General features: G+C 32.2%; 1 protein-coding gene across 1 annotated transcript; it reads left to right on the top strand.

Annotated features, from left to right (window-relative positions):
- The first annotated feature begins 5,423 nt into the window (after positions 1-5,423).
- On the top strand, positions 5,424-8,280 carry LOC104214670 (uncharacterized). The gene is made up of 5 exons (XM_070156789.1): positions 5,424-5,769; positions 5,942-6,146; positions 6,296-6,846; positions 7,022-7,632; positions 7,837-8,280. The coding sequence occupies exons 1-5, from the start codon at positions 5,424-5,426 to the stop codon at positions 8,278-8,280; spliced, it is 2,157 nt and encodes a 718-aa protein (XP_070012890.1).
- The last annotated feature ends 6,340 nt before the right edge of the window (positions 8,281-14,620 follow it).

The following is a 14,620-nucleotide window of genomic DNA, read 5'->3' as shown; positions in this document are numbered from 1 at the left end:
TCTCTCCAATTCCCACACCTTCACCCACGTTTCCCTCCCACACCCATGATTTTTGTATCAAAATTCCATTATTTCTTCCACAGCCAAAGCACTGTCGGCACCTCTGCAATCTTGTCCCAATGTTTTTGTGCCCGGGGAAGATGAGCACAAGCCTGGTCGATTTGATGGTTATGATTTCGGGTTCCTTCAGTAATATAAGAGGAAAGGAAAAGAGAGCAACAATTTCACCATTGACAACCATTAAAAAGCTTTGAAACTTTGAATTCAAATTTGGGTTTTCAAAAATTATTATTTTTGGATTGGGTGTTGTTGTAAATAATTGGGAATATGGTTTGGAGTTTATATCTCAATTTTGAGGGGTTTTGGTGAAGATTAGACTTGGTTTTGGCTGAATTTCAGATTGAAAATCGAAGAAGAAGAAGACAAGACATACATTATATTGCAGCAATTGTAGATAAATTGTAGACTGTTATTTATTTATTTTTGAGCTTTTTTATTTTTCTGTTAAAAGTTTTGATGGGAGCTTGTTATTCCACTTCGTCTGTTTTGGAGCTAACTTGTGCAGAGGAGAAGATGTTTTTAAGTTATATATATTGCTATACCTTTAAATTCAAGAAAGTATGGTTTTATTGTATTTAAAGAGGCGTGAATTTGTAGAATAGGTTGAATGTGAGGAATGAGTCAAATAAGACTCACAATGGCTTGTTTTCTACATTTAATCTACAACAAAACTACATATCATTTGAAAAATTAATATGAAAATACAGAATTTCAATGTTTCTACAAATTATCTACAAATTTTCTACAAACTGTTCATAACAAAATTTATCTTTATTTTCATGCATGTTCGTCTGGAACACTAAAGTTACTTGATATGCCAACATCTCCCGTTGTAGAGGAATACAACTTATCTACAATTTTCTACAACTTTCACACATTATTTCCACCCAGTTAAATATAACTACAATAACATAAAATTTGAGCTTTGTGTTTTTGTTTTAAAAGTTTTGATGGGAGCTTGTTATTCCACTTCGTCTGTTTTGGAGCTAACTTGTGCAGAGGAGGAGAAGATGTTTTTTAAGTAATATATATATATTGCTATACCTTTAAATTCAAGAAAGTATGGTTGTATTGTATTTAAAGAGGCGTGAATTTGTAGAATATGTTGAATGTGAGGAATGAGTCAAATAAGACTCACAATGGCTTGTTTTCTACATTTATTCTACAATAAACTGCATATCATTTGAAAAATTAATATGAAAATACAGAATTTTAATGTTTCTACAAATTATCTACAAATTTTCCACAAACTGTTCATAACAGAATTTATCTTTATTTTCATGCATGTTTGTCTGGAACACTAAAGTTACTTGATATGCCAACATCTCCCATTATAGAGGAATACAACTTATCTACAATTTTCTACAACTTTCACACATTATTTCCATCCAGTGAAATACAATTACAATAACATAAAACTTACATACAAATTTTATACAATATGTCTTTTTTTTTTGTATCTGATTTATACATAGTAAAAATAATTTTCATACAACTAATTATATATTATACAACTTATCTACAAATTATCTACAATTTTCGTACAATATTTCTACTAAGTTATATACAACTATAATATAATACCACTTAGATATAATTTTTATACAATGTTGTTCAATTTTCATACAATAGTTAAATGAATAAAAGAAAAATAAATAAACAACATAATACAATTTTTATAATTTCTGCAATATAATGTATGTAATGTCTTCTTCTTCTTCGAGTTTCAATCCGAAATTCAAGCAAAACCAAGTCTAATCTTCACCAAAACCTCTCAAAATTGAGATATAAACTCCAAACCATATTCCCAATTATTTGCAACAACACCCAATCCAAACAAATAATGCTTTTTGAAAACCCAAATTTGAATTCAAGATTCAAAGCTTTTTAATGGCTGTCAATGGTGGATTTGCTGCTCTCTTTTCCTTTGCTTTGTATTACTGAAATTTGGACATAATTGCATTTGATGTAGAAGAATTGTAGAAGATTTAGTCGTTTTTGATTTGTGAAATCAGAAAAAAGTTTGAAACACAGTGTATCGAAAAAGCAGAGACGCTAAATTTAAAACGAAACTGACGAAGAAGATTAATGTGCGTGATTTGCGTTGTGGAAGATCTGGAAGAATATTTAATCCCCTAATTTTAGCGCGCCTAAATAAGGAATCCTACAACTACAATGATTCCTTATTTAATGCATTGTCTATATTTTGTAGAAATACTATTAACATGAAGGGCAATATACAAATTATGAACATATTTGGTAATATAGTTTCTTATATCGTATAGCAACGAAAATTTCCCTATGTATAAAGACGTATACGCACTACAGCGAAAAAAAGTATTGACTATACGGGTGAAATCTGAAAAATACGGTTAAGCAAGGGCAGTACCGCGTATTGGGCTGCATATTTGTACAAATATCCCCAAAGTTCATTAGTTCCTATCTAATTTCAGCTTAATCATGATAAGTAACATTTCAAAAAGGAAAAAAAAGAATTCGGCTGAAAAAGATAATCAATAAACGTAATGCAGAATTTAGAATGCTCGAATAAAGAATTCATATCTCCTCGTCTCTAATTTTGGTACTTTTGAATTATTCATTTTTAAATTAAACTTTATTCATTCAAAAATCACACAAAATATGTCATCAATTTCATTTTTTTCTCGTATCAAAATGGTGCAACGATATATATGTTATAAAAGGTGTAAAAGCATCTATATTAGTAAATAAATTTTTTGATAATAAGATCCAACGTATCATATTACTAACATATGTCTTAAATCCTATTAACTTAAAATTACTCTTACCGGTATAAACAAATGATTGTAATAGACGTTCACTATGAAACTAAAAAATTCAACCCTATGTATTGTGCAAGAGTAAGTAAGCTAATATACATGGGATGACAAGATTATTATTTGACAATCGGGTGCATACTATTTTTTCTTATATAGTATTTATGTACCCATTAAACCCATAGTTTATCTTTCTATTTATATAATTTTCACAATAACTAACTAATTGTAACTTTATTCCATGCTTCTATATGTTTGGCCTTTTTGAAAAGATATGTATTAAAAAATTTGGAAAAAATAGATATTGAAGACTAATACAAGTGAACAAATGTGAATTACTATGCATTGAATTTAGGTTTTGTTTTTACATTTTTAGGATTAATTAGTTCATTATTTATTTTATTAAAAAACGAAAATCACAAAAATGACTCATTGTTACATTTTACCTTTTAATTTTTAGATTAGTGATTTTTCTCTTTTAATTTAGGATTAAGTAATTTTATAATTATTGTAATTAGATAATTAGTTTAATTTTATAATTTAGATTAATTTAGTAATTTGATTTAGGTTTTTTTCTTAATTAAAAAAAAAAGAGAAAAGGAAATAAGAAAAAGAAATTGAAGGAAAGTTTTAATTGGATATTGGGCTAGTTCTTGTACCCAAATCAGGCCCAAATTTTCCTACCCAACCCAAAAACCAAACCGACCCGTTTTCCCCTCACACTAAGTAAACCCTACACATAGAACAAAAGAAATCAGACTCTATCCCAAGAGAACAACGCTATTTTAGGTATGTCTAAATGTCTCTGCTATTTTAAATTGAAATTGTGAATGAGATTCAAGTTGCTATTGCTCTGAATAATTGTTCCATGGGTCTAGAAGTTGATTTCATACATGTTCAACAGCTTCTTATATTTTCATTTTCTATTTCATGGAAATTGAAACTCTAGCTTTCTCGTTCATAGTAGAATCGCAAGGCTATAAAACTCTGTTTATTTGTCATAAGTGAAAGTGTTCTGGAACCATTAGTGAATAACCATCAGTTTATGAAACGGTGGTTTAGTTATATGAAAACAATTGTTTAAGAATTGGTGTTTGTGTTTTATGAAACGTTTGGAGTAGTAATTAAAGCTTCATGTATATGTAGTGTTTAATTTTCAATATATATTAATTAAATTTTTCTTATTTTATTGTCAACTGCCCTGTACATATGGCGTTTGAATTTCCCCAATGATCCAAAACTTTGAAGTAATTAATTTATTAAATAGCCGTAGTCTACTTTAGGCACTCCCGTGACGTGGTTGTGATACTTATTTTTTAGCTGTGTTTCCTAATTAGTGCTGCTGTCTGTTACTGTGTTGCTTTCATTCTAAGGTAAGGAGATTCATTCATGTTACAAACACTACTTCTCCTGCTTCTTTTATTTTTTCATTTTTTTTATTAAGATATATGGATAAACTAATAATGTCAACAGTTGACATGTAATCTCCTCCTTTCTTTCACTTTAAGCTCTATTTTGTTTAGATCATTTGATCATTTGATTTTTTTTTCCTTTTCTAAATTTCCGGTGAAAAGAAGGGGCTCTACTTTTTCTGCTTTGTCAGTTGGATCTACTTTGGTTTCAGACCATTCAACTCACTAGCAATTTGGCATATGAAAGCTTAATGAGCCGACATTAATTAATTAAATAAACTAGAATTTGTGACAAGTGTATTCTAGTGTAAAGTTTATGATAAGAAATTTTTATTTATTAATATTAGATACTCGGTCCTATTTGACATTACAAAAATTATTACAGTACTTGAAAAATAACACTTTTTACTACGAAAATTTTCAACTTATTATAAATATTTATATCATTTTATAAAAAATGAGAATAACCGCATAGATTTTAAATATATAAAATTTATTCTAAAAATATTAAACAAGTAGAGTTTTGTGCAAAAAAAATAAATTGTGTAAAATTTAATCCTCAAAATCTTTAATCAAAAGAAAATCCTCAAAACTCCATTCTTTTAGTCTGAATATAAATATAATCCTTTTCAGAAAACTCCAAAGAAAAAGTTGCACGGTGGGTGGGATTAAGAAGTTGGTGCGCTGTAGTTGGTGAAGAAATTAGAAAAAGGAATTTTTACCTATCTATACCATATATCAAATCTTATTACCAAAAATATTCATAATTTGTTATTTACCCATGCAGTCCACACTTTTACTACAAATTATATACCAATCCAAAAATCGGTAGATTTTGCCATTAAAAAAACCCTAAAATGAAGGCACCAGATCTGATGTGATTCTGTCAAGGATTTTATTCGAATTTTGAAACTGAAGGAGATCTCTCTTCCTGATGAAGGCACCAGTTGCGTAATTCTCTCCTTCCTCAACAGAAAGAGATCTCTGTCGATATCAGCTACAACAAAAAACGCAATCAAATTGTACAATTACTGAAGAGAGACTATATCTGTTCTTCATCTCAAATTGTACAAAATTGCTCTTCGTCGATATCAGTACTCAAATTGTAGAAACTATATCTGTTCTTCGTCTTTTTTCCTATCAACTACACGAAATCATGTCAAAAATCCCAATAATGCTTAAATCGAATGGTAATTGGGATAACTATGACAGATTTAGAGATTTTGAAGTTGATGCCATTGTGGTAGATGATAATGCAAACTACGGAATTCTCAGTTCTACAATTGCAGAACAATTATCGATTGATACATCGGATAAAATTATAGAAATCAAATACATTGTGAACGAGAATTGTCCTCCAATGGAGATTAGGAATGATATGGGGGTTCGTGCTTACATGGAAACCAAAGAGGAGAATAAAAACTTAGGTTCGTATCCTTTATGTATAAGCGTAAGAGATTTTAATATGGAATTGGCAATCAACAATGAAAGCACCAGTGCAGGTATGTTTGATTCGACATTGCAGAGAGTTATGGTGTTACTATGTTATCTACAATATTACTACAATTACCTACAATTAAACTACAAAGCTCACATAGTACTGAAAAGGATAAAGCAATGTTGCTTTCAAAATTATCTACATAGAAACTACATTTATGAATTTATTGTTTGCAGGTTCGTCTGGATCCCTAAACTTACTTGAATTTCCATCCTCACCAGCTATAGAGGAATATCAAAGTGAAATAATAACTGAATCTACGCAAACATATATTGAAGAAGGACAAGTTTATCAGGACAAGCAAACAGTAGCTGCTGCAATGAAGAATTATTCAGTGATGCACAAGTTCCAGTTCAAAGTAAAAATATCTAGTCATAGAAGGTATGTAGTTATTTGTGGATAATATATCAGCAAAATTAGTGTATGATTGAAGATAGGTGGGTTTTATAAATTGTAGTTAAATTGTAGTCAGTTTGTAGTTAATTGTAGTTTTTTCATAAATTTGTGTAAATATTGTATTTCTTTTGTAGCTACTGGCTTATATGTGTTGCTGAAAGCTGTAAATGGCATTTCAAGGCAACGTCAATTAATGATTCGGCAATGTTCAAGATAAGAAGTTTCAGCCGTCAACACACATGCTGCCTAATGGACGAAACATTCATACAGCGCAAACGTACTGCAGCAGTACTTGGTAGCATGGTCGTTCCAAAGTATTGTGATCCTAAGACTGTTTACACACCAAAGGACATACAAACTGACATGTTATCCGAACATGGACTGAACCTAAGCTACATGCAAGCATGGAGAGCAAAGGAAAAAGCTTTACAGTTTTTGAGAGGGAATCCGTGTGACTCCTACAACAAATTACCCAAATATTTTTATATTCTTGAGAAGAATTATCCTTGTTCTGTTGTTAAATTGAAGAAGGCAGCAGATGATTGCTTCTTATACGCATTTGTTGCTCTTTGTACATCAATAAATGGTTGGCAACATTGTAGGCCGGTAGTAGTGGTTGATGGGACATTCTTAAAGTCAGCCTACATGGGGATTATGCTGACAGCAAGCACCATGGATGCAGCAGGTAAATAATGGAATGATTTTGTACTTATTTTGTAGACAGTCTTTAAAATGCAGTTAAATTGTAGTTATGTTGTAGTTATTTTGTAGTTATATAAAAGAATGTAGTTAACATGTCTATATTTCTCAATATATATTGTAGTTGTTATTTAATCATATTTTATGTCTTAAAAATGTAGGTACTATTTTTCCCTTGGCATATGCTGTGGTTGATTCTGAAAACGACGCGTCTTGGAAGTGGTTCTTTGAGCAATTCAAGGAGGCATATGGTGAAAGACCTTCAATGTGTGTTGTTTCAGATAGGCATGAGAGTATACTGAAGGCAACATCAGTTGTCTATCCGGGATTGGCACACTACTCTTGCATGTGGCATATATGGACAAATATAAGGTCAAAATTCAAGAAGGGACATCTACAATTACATGAATTGTACTTTGCTACAGCACGGTCATACACTATGGATGAATTTAATGAAAGGATGTTGAAGATTGAAGAGGTAGACCTGCGTGTAAAGTCTTACCTATATGATATTGGCTATCATAGATGGTCAAGAGTACATGCAACGGTGAATAGAACTTTTACTATGACGTCAAACATTGCCGAGTCGTTGAATGCTGTAACAAAAGATGCAAGAGAGCTTCCAATATTTGATCTATTTGAGTATATGAGGACTCTTCTTGAACGTTGGACAAAAGAAAAGTTATCGAAGGCAAAGGGTACTTTCACATACCTTGGTCACAAATACAACAAAGAATTGGAAGACAACAGTACATTATCTCAGAAACTAATGGTAAGATATTTTTTGTGTGTGCAGTAGAATCAAAAAAGTACTAGCTGCAGTTTTTCCAGATTGTAGTTAAACTGTAGTCAAATTGTCGGTAATAATAGTTTGTAGATGAGCTGTAATATATTTGTTGCTGATTTGTAGGTAAATTGTTGATAATCCATTTTAATGATTGATGTATTATTATTTCTGTTTGGTCTTCAATTGTAGGTGAGGGCTTCAACAGATCATATACATACTGTGTTAGATGGTGTGAAGCGGTACATTGTGTGTCTAGAAAACAAGAAATGTAGCTGTGGACAATTCCAACTTGATGAACTTCCATGTGCGCATGCTTTGGCAGCATTAAGGCATAGGAATGAAACATACGAAAACTATTGCTCTCCGTATTACACAAGGAAGAGCCTTCTGCTTACCTATGAAATGCCAGTAAATCCTCTTCCTGATGAAGGCAAATGGGATGTGCCACAACATATTTTGGATGAGGTAGTAAAGCCACCGGCGGGAGATAAAAGGCAGCCAGGGAGACCTCACAAGGAAAGATATAAAACATTTGATGAAATAAAGTCAAAGAAATACAAGGTGTCATGTGGCAATTGTGGAGGTGAAGGGCATAACAAAAGAACTTGCAAGAATGCGCCGAAAAAGAAATGAATATCATGTAGTTAGAATAGTTATTCAAAATAAATGTTAGTGAGCTCAAATTATCGGATTTTCTTGTGTAATTGTTTAAGTTTTTGAAGATGAATAAGAAGTATAAACATCAATTTGTGTATCTGCACTATTTATGTTTTTATGTATTCTGTCAAGCATCTAAAGTTGTCTTTTTTTTATAGAATAGTTAAACTTTAATATTTACTGTATACAAAAAAACTGATATTAATAAAGAATGCATTCAACGTAAATTGTATCCAGATTGTAGTGAATATGTAGTTTAACTGTGTTAGAACTGTAGTCCTGTTATTCATATGTAGAGGAGTTGTAGTTAAAATGTAGTTTGACGTAGTTTAAATGTAGATAAATTGAATTTTTTTGATAAACCTTGTTGATAAAAAATGGCTAAATTATTTATATGATTCCTGTATTTATTTTATCTTTCTGCTGTGTAACAAATGACAGTTATATACAGATATTACTTGGCACTTGAAGGTATTTATAAAAATAACTTGAAGATTAAAGTCAAATTGTAAGACAAAGTTGTTGCTGTAAAAATGTAATCAGAGTACTCGAGTATAATGTAATCAACAAAAAGTGTTGTAGAAAACCAAAACGACATATTTCCTACATTGTTTTCCAATTCAACTACCAAATTTCACAGACCAAACTAGGAACACAATAGTCTATTTCTTCTTTCGTTGCACTCTAGTCCTCTCGTTTTTTGCCGGAGCACCCTTCCTCCTTGCTAGCCTGCCAGTAACCTCACTCTCACTGATTGACCCATCTTCTTGCTTCTTTGTTGCATAGTCCCACAGTAGAGCTCCATAGCGTCTACGGTGTTGGTCAATATCAGAAAGATCTTCCTTTGGGATTGCCAAATCTCCAAGGCTAACATACTCCGCAAATGCAGCCACAAATACACCACAATCGCTGCATAAGATGAGAATTTTTCATTATATAACAAATGATTAAAATAAAAAAATTAAACATATAGAAAGGGAGATTATTTTTTTACACTGAGCCTTCCTTTTGTTGTGGAATCTCAGCAACCATCCATTGTATGTCGAGAGGGTCCGTAACTGGTTTCTCGATGTATGCCTTTGTGCTCTTGAAGTTAATGTCTTTACGTTTACCATAGAAACCAGTGCATGACAAATACAGAGGGATAATGATTGAAAACTTGTCAACCAATGTCTCAACTGTTTTATGACGGTTTGCTCTCACCATGGAATCATAAACATAAAGTTGTCTGTCCTTTATGTCAAAAACTAGCAACAACCAATGGAAGTTCTCTACAAGGTTCACAGGTATGAGCACATAGTCAACAAGATCCCAGGCAACATTAGCAAGAATTCTGTACCCAAGAATATATTCTCCAACATCATCCTCGGGTTTAACAACCGAATACCTTTGTTCCGGTGGAGAACTTATGAACTTGTCATAGATTCTTTCAATCTTTGTCTTGAACAAGCAATCCGTGGTTGTGAACCTAGTATTATTGTTGGGGCCATATTTGCCTCTTTTTCGCAGATAATACATAATAACATCAATGTGCTGCCAAAATAGAATAAACATATACAATAAGGTACGGTGTAACCACACTTGTCTACAAGACAGCTACAGATTAACTACAATTTGAATTTATTAAAAACTCTAACAGATTGCTGCAAATTAGCTACACTATAACTACAGAAATATAACAGTTAGTCCAAGTACCTCACAAAATGTAATTTAATTGTAGTTTGTATGAACCATAGTGAACAAGTACTATATGTACAATTGACCCATCAGACTACAAAACAACTACACATTAACTATATTTATGCACTGTCTACATTTATTCACTATACAGAGGAACAAATGAAACATACCACCTAACTTAAGGTCCCAATAATCAGCAAGTTCAACCTACAGTTAATATTAATAGGCACAATCACAAGCTCTACAATATTACTACAAGGTAACTACAGTTGTGGTACACAGAGATTCCAAGTCAGTCAAAAGTACCAAAATTCCAGTTTGTACATACAATCATCATCACATATGATACATAAGGTCCATAAAAAGCAAAATTTCACAGCTGAGACATAAATATAGTAACATATATATGTTGTCTACAATATTACTACAATTACACATCATAGCTGAAAAATAAACTACAATTACACTACACAGCTGAAGACAAAACAGATATTGTGAATGATTATGTTCTTTATACTTACTGTGTTATTGATGACTTGTCCGGGGTGAGCAAGGTCATAAAACCAGTCCTTCTTATCAATCTTTTCACAACCAAAATCCAACCAAGGCTTGATTTGGTTATCCTTCTTGGAAAAGTAATATTTCCTCCTGTAATAACAAAAAAAGATGATCAAATACAAAAAATTGACAAAATGAATTACAATTTTAAAGTATAAAAATGGTGAACAGACAGTGTAAAATGAAGCATTCATACCTCCTAGATACTTTATCACTACGAATGTATAACCAGTTGGTGAACCTTTCTGTCAATTCAGGATCTACATTTTCACCTATGACACTTGTGAAGGGGTGCTTGAGGTAAAAAAATTTAGGTCCAACAGATGTGCTGCCTCCAGAACTATACAAAGATGTGAAAGGTGATCGTGCATGTTTTCCCGGTTGCCTGGTTCTACCGGGATGAACAGGGGTTGATTCATCTCGTATGGGCTCGCCATACATGACCAACTGTGATAAGTTTTCTGGCAGCTCAAAGTCATCCAATGTCAAACCTTTGTTTTCAATGCCTTCAGGAACAACTTTTTTATCAATGCCTTCAGGAACAACTTCAGTCACAGTCACACCGTGAATTGGCGACTGTGGAACTTCACCTTCTGTAGATAAGTGTAGATCTATGTAGATATGAACAGTATTATGGAGTTATAGAGAATATAGAGAATATATTACCTGCTTGTTGTGCCTCAGCTACTTCATCAATTACTGGTTCTTCCTCGATATTTCCTTGTAGATGTTCTGCTGAAACTTCAGCTTGAATGAATAATTGGGAATGAGAAATGTAGATATATGTAGGAATATGCAGTTAAGGTGTAAATTATTAAAATTTTGCATAAAAACCTTATTGTAATGAAGGAATGGTTCTGTACCTACTTTATATGCCTCAGCTGCTTCTTGGAAGTCAGGATATAAGTCAACTTGTGGTTGAAAATGTTCTGGAGAAATTGTAGTTGCAACACATAGTAAAAAAATGATTAGTATAATTAAATAATGCTGTCTTGAAATTTGTAGATATGTATGTAGGAATTTTGTAGATACCTGTATTGCTTGTGCTTCCATGCAGTTGATCACCATCATTGAACTGGAATTGCTGGTTGTTCTCTCCTTGATGTTGGTAATTATTTTTTGTTGAACTACCAGCAAACTACAATTTTGGGGAATATTTGAGACTATTTTATTCATATGTCTTAATTAGTCTTAGTACAAAATTATATGTAAATTCTTACCTTTGACTCGTCCAAATCAAACCTCTTGTTTATCACATTCATAACACCATTCAAAGATTAATCTATGAACTCTCGAAGGCTTGAGAGTTCCTCAAAAAAGGCCTTCCTATAGGCATCTAACTTTCCATCAACCTAAAAATTAAATATATAATTAGTTGGTAATCTTATTCTAACTGCTACAGTTACACTACAATTCAACAAACTATAATTGTTATAGATTTATACCACAAATTAACTACAATGTATAACATACTATAATTGTTATGTAATGAAGTCAAAATGTAGCAAATTATGTCAATATATTGTAGTTATTCATAATACCTGCACAATCCCCTTTTCCAACTTCATGAGCTTGCTACTGACAGATTCAATGTCCTCTTGACAATCTGTATATTTGGGTTCAAATGATGGAGAAGCAGCAGTTGGAACATGTGATGGTTGAGCACCATGTTCATCTTCATATTGAATCTTGTCTGGCAGATTAAGCACTCCAAGCTCTTCTCCAGATTCAATCATGTTTGTGAACTGAATGATGAAAATAACAGTTAATTCAAGTGACAAAAAAAATGTAGATTCAATGTAGTTATTATGAATGTAATTGTAGCATCATACAAAAGTGGAAAAAAATACCTTGATCCACTCAGGCTTGATCATCTTCTCTTCAATTGCAGTTAACCAAATCTGCCCCTTTGTAGCTGACCATCTTAAAATGCGAGGTATAGATTCAGAACATCTCGTAGCAAGCTCGGTGCTGACGGACGAGCAACACTCATATAGCCACACTTGCAAGGCTAATGAGCATCCCCGTATCAGATAAGAATGTACATGGGGATTAAGACGATGTCGGACAGATTCAATAACCTGCTTGAAGGATTTGATACCCCATGGGTATGACTCAAAATTACCAGACTCTATTAGAAAGAACATAAACTTGTCTATGAAAGTCACATGGTCTTTATCAGAAGGACAAACAAAAAATTCCAACATATAAAGAATGCACAACTTCACCGCATCCACATCGTTTGCCCATGCTTTATTAGTCACTACATTTTTCAAATGTCATTTCTCAACCCTTTCTTTGTTCGGAAAATATGTATTCATTAAAGGGCTAACATAGGTGGAAGTGTAACCATAGTCTGAAAACTTATTCACACAATTAAGACCAGTTATCAACCCAAATTCTCTCAAGGAAAAATTCAATTTTTCACCCTTAAATAGTACTGAAAAATATGAGTCAGTAGACTTTGTCAATTCATACTTCATCAGAAGATGAAGTGATTGGTTTTGCATACAGATTGTGGGGAGACCTAATAAGTAACCAAAACAAGTTTTTTTGAAAACCCTTAAAGCATTCGGAGAGAGTAAAGCTTGTATCTGACTAGGTATGCTAGGATCACACAAACTGTGGAATCTAAGCACACCATAATCAACATTTTGTTATGCAAAGTAAGCTCCATTCTGTAGAAAATATAAAATTAATGAACATTAGTAGTTTGCATAAAAGGAAACAATAATCTACATATAACTACATGACAAATACAAAATATAACTAGAAGAAGAATAGCCTACCCACACCTATAACTACAAAACAATAACAGAAGAACAATGCACGTGTAAATATTATCTACGGGATGTAACAATTACTTCAAGTATGTCACATAAATGTAGATTAACTGTAGTTAGAATGAAGTTAAATATACGAGCTATACATGCTACAATAAAAAATAACATATCTACAATTTAACCATCAGACTACACATCAACTACAAACTAACTACATTTATACACTGTCTAAGAGTCACAGTTCCAATTAAACTACAAAATTGAGACAAAGAATCTACAAAACAGTTACTTCAAGTATCTCACATAAATGTAGATTAACTGTAGTTAGAATGAAGTTAAATATATGAGCTATACAGGCTACAATAAAAATATCATATCTACAATTTAACCATCAGACTATACATCAACTACAAACTAACTACATTTATACACTGTCTAAGAGTCACAGTTCCAATTAAACTACAAAATTGAGACAAAGAATCTACAAAATTAGGACAACACCACATTTTACCAAAATACACTTGAACAATCAAAGAAGAACAATGCACGTGTAAACATTATCTACAGAATGTAACAGTTACTTCAAGTAACTCACAAAATGTAGATTAATTGTATTTAGAATGAAGTTAAATGTAGCAGCAATACAGGTTGCAATGAAAAATACCATCTCTACAATTTAACGATCAGACTACAAATCAACTACAAACTAACTACAGTTATTGTCTAATAATCACAGTTCCATTAAACCTACAAAATTGCGAAAAATAATCTACAAAATTAGGACAATACCACATTTGGCCAAAAAACACTTGAACACTAAATTAACACTTGAACAACAGATTTTTACAACCAAAATCAAACTACAAAACAGTGAGGAAACATAAATAGTGTTTACCTTTATTGAAATTTTTTCCTTAACCAATTTTGGTACTTTTTTTGAGGGTTTCTTCTTCTTTGGTTTTGATGAAGAAGGAGAGACCTTGTGTTTTTTCACAGATGGAACTTTGGGAGAATCATCTACAAAATCGTCATCTACACTCAACTCTTTCCCCTTGCGTTTCAGTTGATTCTCGACTAGTTTATCAACTCCACCAACATCAACATCGTGCAAATGCTTGCTTCTCATTTCCGCACGAATTTGTCTAGGAGATGAAATACCAGTAGTTTGTTCACTTGCATGCGTCGATTGTGGGTTTTTTGGTGGTGATTTTGGTGTTAAAACACCCAAATCAAAGGTTGGAATATCAGCTAATATAGCTTTTGATGATTTTTTTGGGGGAGTGTTGGTTTTTTTC

The sequence above is a fragment of the Nicotiana sylvestris genome, chromosome 9 (genome assembly GCF_000393655.2).
Source record: "Nicotiana sylvestris chromosome 9, ASM39365v2, whole genome shotgun sequence".
Taxonomy (NCBI): Eukaryota; Viridiplantae; Streptophyta; class Magnoliopsida; order Solanales; family Solanaceae; genus Nicotiana; species Nicotiana sylvestris.
This window is presented reverse-complemented; position numbering and strand designations above follow the sequence as displayed.